The 14,224-nt window shown below is 46.0% G+C and overlaps 1 protein-coding gene across 1 annotated transcript in view; it reads right to left on the bottom strand.

Moving 5' to 3' along the window:
* Nucleotides 1-14,224, bottom strand: part of ATP1A1 (ATPase Na+/K+ transporting subunit alpha 1) — a 31,185-nt gene that overhangs the window by 10,394 nt on the left and 6,567 nt on the right. Inside the window, exons 2-10 of the mRNA XM_055002441.1 lie at nt 8,872-8,979; nt 6,894-6,953; nt 6,006-6,209; nt 4,904-5,017; nt 4,637-4,771; nt 4,405-4,522; nt 2,671-2,939; nt 2,306-2,504; nt 1,166-1,275 (exon numbers count right to left, since the gene is read on the bottom strand). Coding sequence (XP_054858416.1) covers nt 1,166-1,275; nt 2,306-2,504; nt 2,671-2,939; nt 4,405-4,522; nt 4,637-4,771; nt 4,904-5,017; nt 6,006-6,209; nt 6,894-6,953; nt 8,872-8,979 — 1,317 coding nt within the window. The remainder of the gene's footprint in view (nt 1-1,165; nt 1,276-2,305; nt 2,505-2,670; nt 2,940-4,404; nt 4,523-4,636; nt 4,772-4,903; nt 5,018-6,005; nt 6,210-6,893; nt 6,954-8,871; nt 8,980-14,224) is intronic.

Here is a 14,224-nt window from a genome sequence, read left to right as displayed (position 1 = left end):
AAATGGAAAATTTTAAAAACCAGAGGCAATGAAATTAGGAAAATATATAATTAATACTTAGAAGGATTTTTTCTTAGCTAACACAATTCTCTAATAGTTCAATACACTCTTTATAACAACAGGGTTAGGTTAGGTAAACTTCCAAGCCACTCAAAGCGCCGCATGAGCGTCAATGAGCGTTAATGGCCACGCAACCAAAATTCCTATGTACAACAAGAGAATCTCAGACCAAGAAAGTGCATGTGCGTTTTGACCATTCACAAAGTATACAATCATTGTATGCCAGTTTGTAGAAAAATATTTCACAACTCATTTAGACTTCATACAATACAATAATCTTAAAGAGACAGTGCAACATAAGAGCCATTCAAAAATAGTTCATAGAGGCTCATAAACTGGCATGCCGTATTGCAGAAATTCCAGATCGGTCCTTGACTCCTTTTCAAGCAGAATATTTCCAGATGTGACCACAACAGGCAATCCGGAGCATTTCCCCCCTTTTCCAAGCATCACGTCCTCATCCTCTCACCTCTCACCCAGGGAAAAATGCACTGGTTTACTCTTTAACTGGGGAGAAAGTGGACACCGGGGAACACAACTGGCTGGTGCCACAGGCACCACAGTAGACATCAATGGCCTCGTGGGCACTGCCAGCTCTGCAAGAGGAATCGGCAGGGCCTTTTTCTTCTTCTTGTGACCTTGAAAACCCGATGCTTGTTAAGGGAGCAGAGAAGGAGTTTGTATATCTCTTGCATTGGGTTTATTCACAATTTTGTTTGTAGAAAATTGAGATGCTTCTACTTTGAAGTAGCATAAATGTGCCAGTTGGTGCACCGTGTTATATACTGATGCATTTTGCATTTTTAAAGCAGTCAACTTCAGGCTTGATAAATATTACACAATTTAGAAAGCTGGCATGGCGACCTACGTTTAAATCCCTGCTGAGGGAAGGGAAAATAACTTACCCGCTATAATCCACCCTGAGTCTCAGTGAGAAAGGCGCATTATAAACAAATACATTTTCTATGGTTTCTGTAAGCTTCACCTCTCTGGCCCACCAATGACCTCCATGAGTTTCATGAGGACCGTGGGGCCAAGACACCGCCCCCAAATGAGATGCTGCTGCAATTAAAGCAAGCAAAAGCCAAGGTGGAAGCTGACCTACCTTAAGAATGGGAACATTCTCCTGGCTAGCCTGAAAGACGGCACGGTTGCAGAGGCCGGCAACCCTGGCGAGGGCGGTCCAAGTTGCAGAAGTCTTGTCAAAAGTGGCCCCTGGGAGGGGAAAAGCAGAGATATTTGCTTAGCTCACAACCAGATTCATTCCACTCTACTTTTTCTACTCTACTCTACTTTTTTTCTTACAAAAAAGAAGAAAACGGCTGCAATAAACACTTAGGAGGGAATAAACGTTTCACCGTAGCAACATTTAAAGAGCAATTAAAGAACCGCAATTTATAATTGTGGATCTGTAAGCGTTTATATAAGGTGCAAGTGCAAAATCAGTTAAATTCACAGTGATCCACCATCAACATCCTATTACAATTCATAACATCCAATAACAATACAAATACATAACATCTGTTTCTGGCTTCCAACAGAAAGGTTCCAGTCTAACAATTAACAAAACAAGTCCATGTAAGGCACAAATTTTATTCTAGTGTGTTGTTTATATTTTGCAGAAGCCACGTGGTTCGGAGACTGTAGTGGCCGCATAATTCAACAAGGATCCTGGCTTGATCCTTGTTTCGCGATCTCTCTCAAGAATGCCACAGGCTTTGCTCCATCATATGTGATTTCTTTCTTTCACTTTCAGAATAACAACCAACATATTAACGACCAACTTTTTTTCTTGACAACCCCACTGGTGTGGACTCACACCAACCACTGGGAGAGTAATATCCAGCCTGAGGAAGTGTTTTATAAAGTTGGCAATTTATAGCTTTGTAACTTCCACCAGTCCTGATAAAATCATACGTGGATGCTCTTGGGCGGGTAATAAACCCAAACTCTGCAAAGCTCCAGGTAGGATATTACTGCTACTACTATAGCAGGCAGTCACTAAGTGGGTTTTCATTTCATAGCGAAAGGAAACTTAGGATCAAGCTTCTTTTTGAGGCCGCAGCAAGCCATGTGCCAAGCTATCAGCATATTTTCCTAGATTAGACCAAGAATAATTTGTATGCAATGTTAAAGACTTTTCCTGCAGTCGCTTAGCCACACAAGAGGGTCTTGCTGGCTTGCATTTTTGTCCATAAGCAGAATGCAGCCATGCATTCCCTCGTTAGCAGAGCAATCATCTTACCGCTCTGGTTTTCTGTCGTGTCAGCCTCGTGGATCTGGTTATCAAACCACATATGAGCAACAGTCATGCGGTTCTGCGTCAGAGTGCCGGTTTTATCAGAGCAGATGGTCGATGTGGAGCCAAGAGTTTCCACAGCTTCCAAGTTCTTCACGAGGCAATTCTTGCGAGCCATCCGCTTGGCTGTTAGAGTCAGACACACCTGGAAAGCAAAAGAGAGGGGTGCTCGTAGATAAGAGAGGCAGCTCCTGATGTCTTTGTTTGGGAGTTGCAAGAAGCTTGCTTCTGATACGTTCAGTGCTCAGCAAGCGAGCCGGGACTTCACAGAGCAGCTCTCTTGCCAACCCGCAGGACCTGCGCCAACTTACCGTGACAGTAGCAAGGAGACCCTCAGGGACATTGGCGACAATAATGCCAATCAGGAAGATCACGGCCTCCAGCCAAGTGTACTCCAGGATCAGCGAAAGGATGAAGAAGGAGACGCCAAGGAACACGGCCACGCCAGTGATGATGTGGATAAAATGCTCGATCTCCACGGCGATGGGCGTCCGCCCTCCTTCCAGTCCAGAGGCCAACGACGCAATGCGGCCCATTACGGTGCGGTCACCAGTGTTAATGACAACACCACGAGCAGTGCCTAGAAACGGGGACAAAGTTTTAGCAAGCACAACCATGTGCTTCCGGCAGAATGAGGACATGCATACATTTGCAAGGGAACTGAGGTCCACTGTTCTTCCAAACCACACTGTGCTCTAGTGCAAATAGGCAGGCACAAGGAAAGGTATTCTGGGGTTACCTACAAATCCTACAGTTACCCTCTCCAGTATCCTTGTTCTTCACCCTTTGGAGCTGCACAGGAGGCTGTACGCAAAACAGCCAGCAACTACTCTTGCTTCATCACCTGTAAAAGGGTTACTCATGCTTCGCCACTTTAGTGAAGCTGTCATTACTTATCGTATGGCGAGAACATCGTACAGGTTTCCCAGTATAGCATGGCAAGCTGCTTGAACCTCTGGGCAGAATGCCATCACTGGCCAGAGAGCACACTTGCAAGCAATTTCATGCTCTGCAAACCATCTCCTGCCACCTACGTCACGCCAAGTGAGAAGGTGCTCTTATTAGTAAAGAGTCCCAGCTCCCAGCTCTCTTTGTCAGATGCAACTTTATTGTAGCATAAGCTTTTGAGAACCACAGCTCCCTTCGTCAGATGCAACCTGACAGTTGCATCTGATGAAGAGAGCTGTGGTTCTCGAAAGCTTACGCTACAATAAAGTTGGTTAGCCTTAAAGGTGCTACTGGACTCTTTACTATTTGCAGCTACAGACTAACACGGTCTATGACCACTGCTTATTAAAACATTTCTTCCCCCCTTTTCCGCACCAGCACCTTCCAAGATCTAGCACTGCTGAAGCCTTTCAGACCACCAGCTCTTCTTAGTTTTCCGAGACTGACTACAGGGCCACTAGATTTAGATTAAATTAAATTTGAATTGTGGTTCTGAGTAGAAGTGTGTATTTACATTTTCCCCCATTCCAGTTTTACATATCTTAATATCATAGTTTTTAAAAACTTATAGATTTATATCTGTTTTATTCTTAGTGAATATTATATTTAACTATATACTATCTACGGTTTTATCTCCCATTAAGGTGATGGTTTTATGATGATTATTTTTGAATGTCTTGTATTCTGTTCTATTTCCAGTTATGTATCATAGGTTAAACCAGGGCTTTTTTTCTGGGAAAAGAGGTGATGGAACTCAGTAGTAGAACTCAGGACTGCACAATGCCGTCATTTTGGGTCAGCTGGAGTAAGAGGGGAGTTTTAAAAGTTTAAATTGCCCTTGGCAAAAATGGTCACATGGCTGGTGGCCCCGCCCCTGATCTCCAGACAGAGGGGGGTTGAGATTGCCCTAAACTCCCCTCTGTCTGGAGATCAGGGGGCGGGGCTACCAGTCATGTGACCATTTTTAAGAGGTGCTGGAACTCTGTTCCACCACGTTCCCGCTGAAAAAAACCCCTGGGTTAAATGGTAGATATGTATGATCTAAGCCTATGAGCTTGAGACCTCTGGTCAAATGAGCTAATAAATAAAGTTCTCACCTTCAACACAGTTGGTGGAGAAGAAAGCAATATTCCTGGTCTCTAATGGGTTTTCATTGGTGAAGTCTGGAGATCTGGTCTGAGGCTCTGATTCACCAGTAAGGGACGAGTTGTCCACCTGCGCAAAGAACAAGATGGAGAGAAGCATTCAAGCGGGTGCAGGGGGGCAGCTCAGACTGCAGAGCGGAGCTTTCCGTGGCCTCTTCTGGCTTCCTTACTGATGCACACGTACTTTGCAGCCATGGGCAGAGATGATCCTCAGGTCCGCCGGGATTCTGTCTCCTCCCTTCACCTCCACAAGATCTCCAACCACAACTCCTTCCGCATTGATGCTCAGCTTCTCTCCATTTCTGACCACAAGAGCTTGCTACAAGAGGAAGAAACGGCTTTCAATGTGACTCTGGGCAATCACCATGGTCAAGAATCAGCCACAAACCCCCTCTATGCCCGGACAGAGGCCAGGAACAGACTGGAAGCAGAAGAAGTGACATTCCCCTACCTGGGGCACCATGTTTTTGAAGGACTCCATGATCTTGGAACTCTTGGCCTCTTGGTAGTAAGAGAAGCACCCCGTTATGATGACGACAGCAGCCAGCACAACACCCAGATATAACTGCCAAGGAGATCACATTCATTTGCATCAGTTCAAATGAAATCTCAAAGTGCCGTTTTCAAACAACGGAACCAGCCTCATCAAATCTGTAGTAAATAGCGCGGTTGGTGTATGTGTACATGCGCACATTAAATCACTAACAGCCTTCTCTCCACCCCTGCCCACTGTATCAGGAAATAAAAAAGAGAAGAAATAAAGACCAGAAGTAAATGGCCAACTTGTTGATAACATTTCCATTGGCAAAGAGCTTGAAGTAAGTCAATGGCATAAGAACAATTGGGGGGGGGGGGAGAATGGGACCCACTCTGAAGATTGTGGCCTCGCTGCCAAGCCACAGGCCTAGCTCTCATCTTGCCTGACCAGCTAGCAGACCTTCAAGCAGCCTAAGTTGTTCAGGACTGCCCAACATAGGGTGGACCTCACAAGTTTACATCAAAGCACAAAGTGCCTGAGAAATTGGAGGATCCATAGCAGGTCACAGACATCTTACCTTGTTTCTCTGATGCAACTGAAACACAACAGTGTTGTTAAGCTGCACAGCACAACTAAGTCTCACCCATTCCCCCACCTGGGGTGGGGGGGCTGGCCTTTCACTTGGTGGTGGTGGAGAGTGCTGTCAAGTCATAGCTGACCTATGGCAACCACAGGCAGGGTTTTCATGGCAAAAGACTCACAGAAGTGGTTTGCCAGTGCCTGCCTCTGCAACCCTGGTCTTCCTTGGAGGTCTCCCATCCAGTTAATAACCAAGGCCGACCATGCTTAGCTTCTGAGATCTGACCAGATCGGGCACTCCTGGGCTATCCAAGTCAAGGCAAATGAAATCCTGCCCTCAAGTGATAGTTGATCTATGGCGACCCCTGGTGGTGTTTTCATGGCAAGAGACTAACACCACCATCATGGCTGCAGCCCAGGACCTTGTGGCACTGTCAGCGCTGCAAGGGCCACTCACTGGGCTCAGCCTGCCCCTCAGTTGTGCACATTGACTCACGTTATCATTGTTGGGTTCTTCCTCGGTTGCTGCTTGAATCCCATAAGCCAGAAAGCACAAGATGGCTCCGATCCACAGCAGAAGGGAAAAGCCCCCAAACAGCTGCCGGCAGAACTTCACCCATTCTGGGGTCGTGGGAGGGGGTGTGAGGGTATTGGGGCCATCCCGAGCCAAGATCTCAGCAGCTCTGGTGACTGTCAGACCCTAAAGACCATACAGGAACAAGAAGAACTCTGTTAAAGCATCATGCTTGGGGAGACAACTGCTCTGCTCTCTCACACTGTGCGGCAGACTTAGCTTTGCAAGGAACATTTCAAGGTTCCCCCCCACGGCTGATTCTTTCCCCTTAGAAAATAGTAAAAGAGTCCAGTAGCACCTTTAAGACTAACCAACTTTACTGTAGCATAAGCTTTCGAGAACCACAGCTCTCTTCGTCAGATGCATGGATGTGTCTTAAAGGTACGACCGGACTCTTTACTGTTTTGCAACTAAAGACTAACACGGCTAACTCCTCTGGATCTTTTCCCTTAGAAACACTTTTCACACAAGTTAAGCAATAAAACAGGCCCATATAAGACATTCCAACTTGCTTGATGTTCCTTGTTAATATGAACAACCCCGCCCTGCCCCGGCTGCCTGACCAGTCTCCAGCAACGAACAAGGCCCAGGTGCGATTTTACAGCACAATAGCAAACTAGCATCACACAGCAACAGAGCACACAGCAACAAAGAGCCTCTTGCTGAGACTCTGAATCCAGCCAGAAACAGTGGCAAATTTTAGCTGGGACGCTGCAGGAGGCAATACCCAGTCGAAGCAAGCACCTCAAACGGAGATAAAATATTAAGCACAAACACGTCTTGGCCGTGACGAGAACCTTATCTCCTTACCCGGCTTAGGTCAGTTCCGTATTTCCGATGAAGTTCATCAAGGCTGAGCTTGTGATCGTCCTGGCAAAGGCAAACAGAGCAGTGAGATGTGTTCCAGACGCCCCAAGAGCGTTTGTGACATGAGAAGGGTGTCAGCAAACAAACCACAGCAGGAGCAGGTCACCTTATTGCTAGAAGATCTCCTGCCCTGCTGGGCTTCAGCCAAACCCAATCTCCACTAGCTTACTGTTTACTGACCAAGCAATAAAGACTGCACACAGCTCTGTGGAATCTGCAAAGATACATACTGATCTCAAATATGCAACTCGGAGCCAGTACTGGCACTGCTAGAATTGGATCCAGCTTTAAGGCATTCCCTAGCCTCAAACTCTAGCTGCCCTTGGCCCAAGATGGAAATTTGTGTATGTTCCCCCCTATTCCATTCTCTGATTCAATTATTTGACCAATTGTGTAACACATTTACACTGAAAATTCAAGGCCATCCTTCGATTGTGAAAGTACTACCATGAAAAAAAAAAGGATCAAGGCCAAAAAGCATCTTCCAGACAGTTCAAGCAGGCCTTCAGCAGAAAGCAGGAGGGTCTACCTACAGGAACTAACCCTGGGCTTACCTCCCCCTACCCCCCCACCAAAACTACCTATGGAACACATTGCAGGATCCATGTGCCTATGTAAGGGCACCTACCCTATCACTGCACCCTCTGGTCATTTTCAGACTTGCAGTTTTGCCCCAAACACGTATAAGCATTTGTGCTTGACTGCAGACACAAGAAGCAATGGAAGCCACCAGACAGAAGCAAACACCTGAACTGTATGCTTCCACTTGCTTGCAATACTCCAGCCCTAGATTTCGGGGGATCGAGTCAAAGGCTTTTGATTTATTTTCATACAAACGTAAAAATCAATACCGCAAGACAAGAGCAGCTAGCATTTTTTAAAAGAACATACTCCTGCAGGAGGATTGGTCCATTAAGATGGAACTTCTGAGTTCAGAGGCAGAGCTCTTGTGAAAACTGGGAAGGGCTATTGCCTTCGGTGCCATGTTTGTGGAGGTCTTGAAGGCCTTTTAGCTGATCGCTATTAGACAAATGGGTTCAGGGCTTTGGCCTGATTCAGCAAAGGTACCCCCCCCCCATTTTAGATACAAGAGATTTGCGGCAGACAGGTAGCAGCCATGGGCCTCTGGAAGCTTTAAAGAGGGAGGCACATTTGGTCCAATGTGTTATGACCCAACAAAAGTCGTCCTTACATTCAGGTTCTGTTCTCCAGAGAATACAACCCAATTTTTCATAGCAGAGTGAATCGTGAAACCAGATAAAGCTTCATTTCAACAGCCTGTGGGTCAGCGTGCAACTTTTGAGTAAGCATAGCTAACGGTTACTTGCTGTTACTCCAGTGGTCCCCAAACCACTCCAAGCTTGGTTGTAGCAGGAGAAGAACGGAGGAGGAATGGAGAAGAAGTAGGAGGTGCCAACCAGGGTGCTGCTCATCCGAATTGGCCGTTTCTCTGCCAACAGTACCCAGGGTACAAGCTGAGGAAACTGGCTAAGAAGAAATGAGCGACAACCTAGAAGGTCCTGGGTGCTAACCTGGCCTCTGCTATGAACTCACTAGATACTTTTTAGGCAAGCGCCTCTTCGCAATGCAGGAATGTTGCTGACCAACGGGATTACAACATGCTAAGCAGCACTTAAAAGAGATGTGCTAAGTAGCATTGCTGTCATAAATGGAAGAGGCTCTCTGTCATCCATCTTAGGCAGCCAATAGAAAATGGACGCTCTACACTGTAACATCGATTTACCACATACAGTGGGGAGATGCCATCTAGGATTGCTGAAGAAGAAGCCAACAGCAGAGGATGAAATTTAGGAAACAACCTTTCTGAACCTGACAGGAAATATTACACAGCTCTGCACTCCAACCCTGACTTCACAAGTTTATCTTCTAACATTGCTATGAAAGCTGTAAAGTTACTCACCAATGAAACTTCCTTTTTCAGCTCATCCATGTCCTTCTCCTTCTTCCCTTTTTTCTTCTTGGCGCCATGCTCAGATGTTGCTGCAGGCTCATATTTGTCACGTCCAGTCTACAAGAAACCAGAGTGGCAACAGTGTCACAGATTTGCTTTATTAAAATGTTGTACATGTGCAAGAGTGCGCGCTCTCTCTCTCAGCTCTGTCCCCCTCCATCAAACACAGGTGCGGTTCTGTGTTTATTTAAGAGTATTTGGGGACAACCAAGTCCCCACGATCGCCGCATGAAACAAAGCAGCAGAATCTCAGGACCAGAAATACACGCAGGAGATTCAGCCGATCTCCTGCCTCCTCCTTCCTTAAACACACACGTGTTGCTATCAAATGATTTCTACCATTTTCCCAGGCGGTGCCCTTTTCTGTTTGAAAATTGGAGTGACAAGTACGTACACTTTTCTCAAGTGGGCAGAAAAAGCAAAGTGGAGCGCTGGTTTTCACCAGGAAAGGGTCTGAAGGGAAAGAGTTATGTTGCCAGCACAGATCTGCCCCCCCCCATACTGTAGCAGCAAACAACACACACATGAACACACACACACACACACGGATAATCATGAACTAAACAACACATGTAATTCTGCCCTAAGGGGGTAAAAAAAAGCATTCTACAGAGCTGGGTTTGTAGAGTTTGTGAACTCATCCCTCCCCTTCTGAACTTGTGCCGCCGCCAAGGTCTCTTCAGCAACACTCTAAGAGTCTCTCTACACGAGACATCTGACACACGAAGAACATGAGTCGGGAGATGTAATGTTAGCTGGGAAGGGTAGTTTAAAAAGACAGAGCCAGCAGCAGGGCAAAATCAAAAAGAGTCCAGTAGCACCTTTAAGACTAACCAATTTTATTGTAGCATAAGCTTTCGAGAACTTGATTCTCGAAAGATTATGCTACAATAAAATTGGTTAGTCTTAAAGGTGCTACTGGACTCTTTTTGATTTTGCTACCACAGACTAACACGGCTAACTCCTCTGGATCTAGCGGCAGGGCAAAAAGCTTTGCTATACATTGGGGCTGTGTGTAGGGGCTATGAAATGCCAGAAGGGAAACTTCTGTCCATTATAACCTCTCCAGGTTCAAACCCGGCTCTGGAAGGCAGCTCCAGCCGTTTCCATTCCTCACTGCCCTCTGGTTGCCATGCCTCACAGTTTTAGACTGGAAATTGACAGAGCCTTTGGGAGGCGAAGATGAAATTAACACACAGTCAGAGGAGCGATCTCTGCCAGCCCTGTCTTTTAAAACTACACTTCCCGGCTAACATTGCGTCTCCCTACTCTTGACAAACATGTGCATTTCATGTAGAGAGACTCGGGGTGAACAACTATGCAAGCCAGTCTGGTGTAGTTAAGAGCGATGGGACACTAATCTGGAGAACCGGGTTTGATTCCCCACTCCTCCGCTTAAAGCCAGCTGGGTGTCCTTGGGTCAGTCACAGTTCTTCAAGAGTTCCCTCAGCCCCACCCACCTCACAGGGTGATTGTTGCTGCGGGGATAATGATAACATACTTTGTAAACCGTTCTGAGTGGGTGTTAAGTTGTTCTGAAGGGCAGTGTATAAATCGAATGTTATGTTATTGTTAAGATCTTTGCACTGCTGCCGCCAAGCCCCCTTGCCCCACGCAAGGGCAGGTGTTGCGGAGATGGAAAAATTCAAGGGTAAAGTTTTGGGTTTTTCCCCCCACTAAAGCCTTTGAAAAACAATTCTGACAGAAGAACTGGGGGAACAGTGAAAAGAATCTCCTATGAAATATTCTTTTAGAATGAGTAAAATACTGAGCCAAGGCATAGTTTCTCATATTCAAAGTGTATAAGCATGCAAAAAAGTCTGAGGTTTTTAAAAACTTCTGCAATGGAAAAATAGGGTAATTGATGTTGCACTGAAAAAAACCACCTGTGAAATATTTGATTTTTTTTGTTCCATAAAGTATTCCAAATGTACTGCATTAAAAAGTTGAGGGCTTAGGGAGCATTTTTTTTTGTTTAGAAGGTCTTTTAGGAATTGCATTGTTGTATTTATTGAAGTTTTAATCTGATTTTAAATTAATGTGTTTATATATTTTATATATGTTGAGCCCGTTTGTGGGGAGAGTGGATTAGAAATATAATTAATTAATTAAAAATGTTAATTTTGGCAATGACAAGCTATAATGTGTTGAATAACTTTAACTTCCAAACCTGCCCTGGCTCCGCCACCATCTGGAGCAAGCAGAAATCAGTTCATCATGTTTGTTCTTCACTGTTTCGCTCACAAGGCCCTGAAAACTCTGAGGAACTGAAGAGGCAAAGAGGAATATTTACGTTCCTCATACTTCTGGAGAGCTCACGGGGCCATGTAGCTCTTGGAAGAACACCACCCGCCTATTTTTAATAAGTGAAATGGAACTTTGTCCCCCACACAAAAGGCAGAGCGGAGCGTAAAATGCCGGACTGAATTCACGTTCAGAAAAAATCTATTCAGACTAATTAAAAACAAAAGTTTCCAGATAAACATACATAGTTATTTCCACTTTGGTTCTTTTGGCCTTTTGCTTTCAACACAATGAGATGGAAGGGATGCTGGAGGAACACTCCAGACGCTTAACACAGGGTGGATTTCATTACTTCTTCCTTTTCCAGCCCCAAACGGAAGTGCAGCTGATGAATCATAACGGTGGCAGGGTACACAAAAGCCCTGTTTCATTCTTCCAATATCCTCTGCAGTCTCTCTCCCCCCCTCCCTGCCCCGGCCACTGCCATTACAAAAAGTAGGTTGTATATGCCAGTGTTCTCCATGCCAGGAAACCGCCCCCCCCTCCGGCCAACGCAACTCACATGGCTGGAAAACTCTGCAATGCCCCCTCTCTCGATTTCCTTATGAATTATTTCAGTGTACTTAAAACATTCCACAGCTTGTGTAGGCCGTGGTTGGCCAATCCACTCCAGACCGATGGCCTGACGTGCACTTCCCGTTTTTGGTGAAGGGCTCATGGGTAGTTGGTTTAGATGGAGTGCGGCGATTGTAAGAACTTGGGCACAGCTACCCCATTGCTTCACTGCTCAGCCGGGACCCATGACAGGCCACAGAGAGGGAGAGAAAGCAAGTCAACATAGGCGAAGCGTCACAAAGTTGCCTGCTCCTGAGTAAAGCTACAGGGCAACCAAAGAAGTGCAGCCCGGAGCAATAATGGGAGCCACAACACTGCTGGCAGGGCAGACAGGCTGTGCATTCCTGGGAGCTTTACAAAAAGCTGGTAACAGAAACCAGATCTGCAGGGGAAGAACTGAACGCGAGCCAATCCAAACTGACGGCAGGCGATCACTGAAGTTACCCGTCAAAAGGAAGCATCTTGTATCTATGAGGCCAATCAATGGTTCTCATTTACAAAGCAAACGTGGTCAGTATGTTGCGTAGCCTAGATCCACCCACACAAAGAAAATGCAAGTCTTCTTTAAAGGAGAAGGCGATTTTTGCTCCCTCCTTCACACTGACCCCCTTGCTATTTCTGAAGGCCCATTAACTCCACTGGATAAAGTGCCAGGGGCCTAAGCGACTGTACTGGGGGAGAAGGAATCAGCAAAACTCCCCCCCCCCTAGAAATCTTAAGGGCATTTATGTTTTCTTAACTGCATGATTGGATCCAAATCCATGTACCCTGGAACAGCTCACCAGTGTTTGAATGAAAGCAGAGGGAAGATCTGTCACCACGAATGCGACAAGACTTGATGTACGCACACAGATCTTCTACAGTTTGCTGTAGAGGCTAAGAGCAGCAGGACTCTAATCTGGAGAGCCGGTTTTGACTCCCCACTCTTCCGCTTGAAGCCAGCTGGGTCAGTCACAGCTCTTCCAGAGCTCTCTCAGCCCCACCCACCTCACAGGGTGATTGTTGTGGGGATAATAATAACACACTTTGTAAACTGCTCTGAGTGTTGTCCTGAGGGGTATAGAAATCAAATGTTGTTGTTATTATATCAGATTTTCATGGTCCTTCAACATCAGGAAAAGAAGTGAAGAAATGCATTTTGTTTGCAGGATGACAGGCCAGGACCCTCACTGCCTACAGAGGAACAGGCTTCCAAGCATTTTACAAACACACAAACTCACAAAACAAAGTACTCTGGGAAGGACAAGAGTTTTGCCGCATGGCCTCATCTGTTCCCAGCAGCATGCACAGCCTCAGGACAAAATCTCACAAGTTATCACATGCCAAAAATCATCATGTTAATAACGCTACGTTTTATGCCAGCTGTTCGCACTTGCAACAACATTTTTAAACACCCCAAAGATCTACACAAACACACACGCCGGGCTGTGGAGGGAGGTTCTATTAAGTTGCAGCAGGCTTTGATATCAAGAGCAGTCAGATGATACCCTTCCAGCCAGGATACTTCAGCTCCCCATCCCCCGGCCATAAAAATATCTCAGGTAACCGGTGTTGGGAAAAGCCAGTTCTCCCACAGGTTGCTGCCGGTCAAAGCTGAAAATATTGAGCTAGACAGACAAACGGTCTGACTCAAGTTTAAGCCAGCTTCTTATCTTCACTTGCGAAATGGGGATAATTTTGACCTACCTCACCAAACTGGTGAAAGAACTAGTAAGATAAGGCATGTGAGAAATAATGATGGCCCCACTCTTGCTTTAGAAACCTACATTGGAGGCAGCGATGGCCACAAACGAGGCAGAGGGAGTCAGACACATTAATGGAGGACAGATCCTCCAATGGCTACCAGTCATGGGGACTGGAGGAAGCCTCCACATTCAGATAGATCAAGACGGGTAGCTGTATTAGTCTGTCTGTAGCAGTAGAAAAGAGCAAGAGTCCAGCAGCACCTATAAGACTAACAAAATTGGTGGTAGGTTATCTGCCACCTTCAGATCTGAAGAATTGAGCTGTGACTCACAAAAGCTCATACCTACCACAAATTTTGTTCATCTTATAGGGGCAACTGGACTTTTCCATATTCAGAGGCAGTAAATGGCTGAGTATCAGTGCTAGGGGGAAAAACCAGGGGAAGGCCTCAGAGCCAAGCTACAAGTGATGCCTTACACGGGTTGGACACTTGTCAGCTTCCCTCAAGTTTTGATGGGAAATGTAGGCGTCCTGGTTTTACAGCTTGGCTCTCCATTACAGCTGCAAGACCAGGATGCCTACATTTCCCATCAAAACTTGAGGGAAGCTGACACGTGTCCAACCCGTGTAAGGCGTCACTTGTAGCTTGGCTCTCAGCTGGCCGCTGCATGAAACAGGACGTGGGACCAGACGGTCCGCTGGTCTGATCCAGCAGGGCTCTTGTGTTCTCAACACCACTTCCCAATTGAGGCATTCC

Source organism: Eublepharis macularius, chromosome 18 (genome assembly GCF_028583425.1).
Source record: "Eublepharis macularius isolate TG4126 chromosome 18, MPM_Emac_v1.0, whole genome shotgun sequence".
In the NCBI taxonomy this organism is placed as follows: Eukaryota; Metazoa; Chordata; class Lepidosauria; order Squamata; family Eublepharidae; genus Eublepharis; species Eublepharis macularius.
The sequence above is the reverse complement of the archived record's forward strand: the minus strand, read 5'-3'. Positions and strand labels throughout refer to the sequence as shown.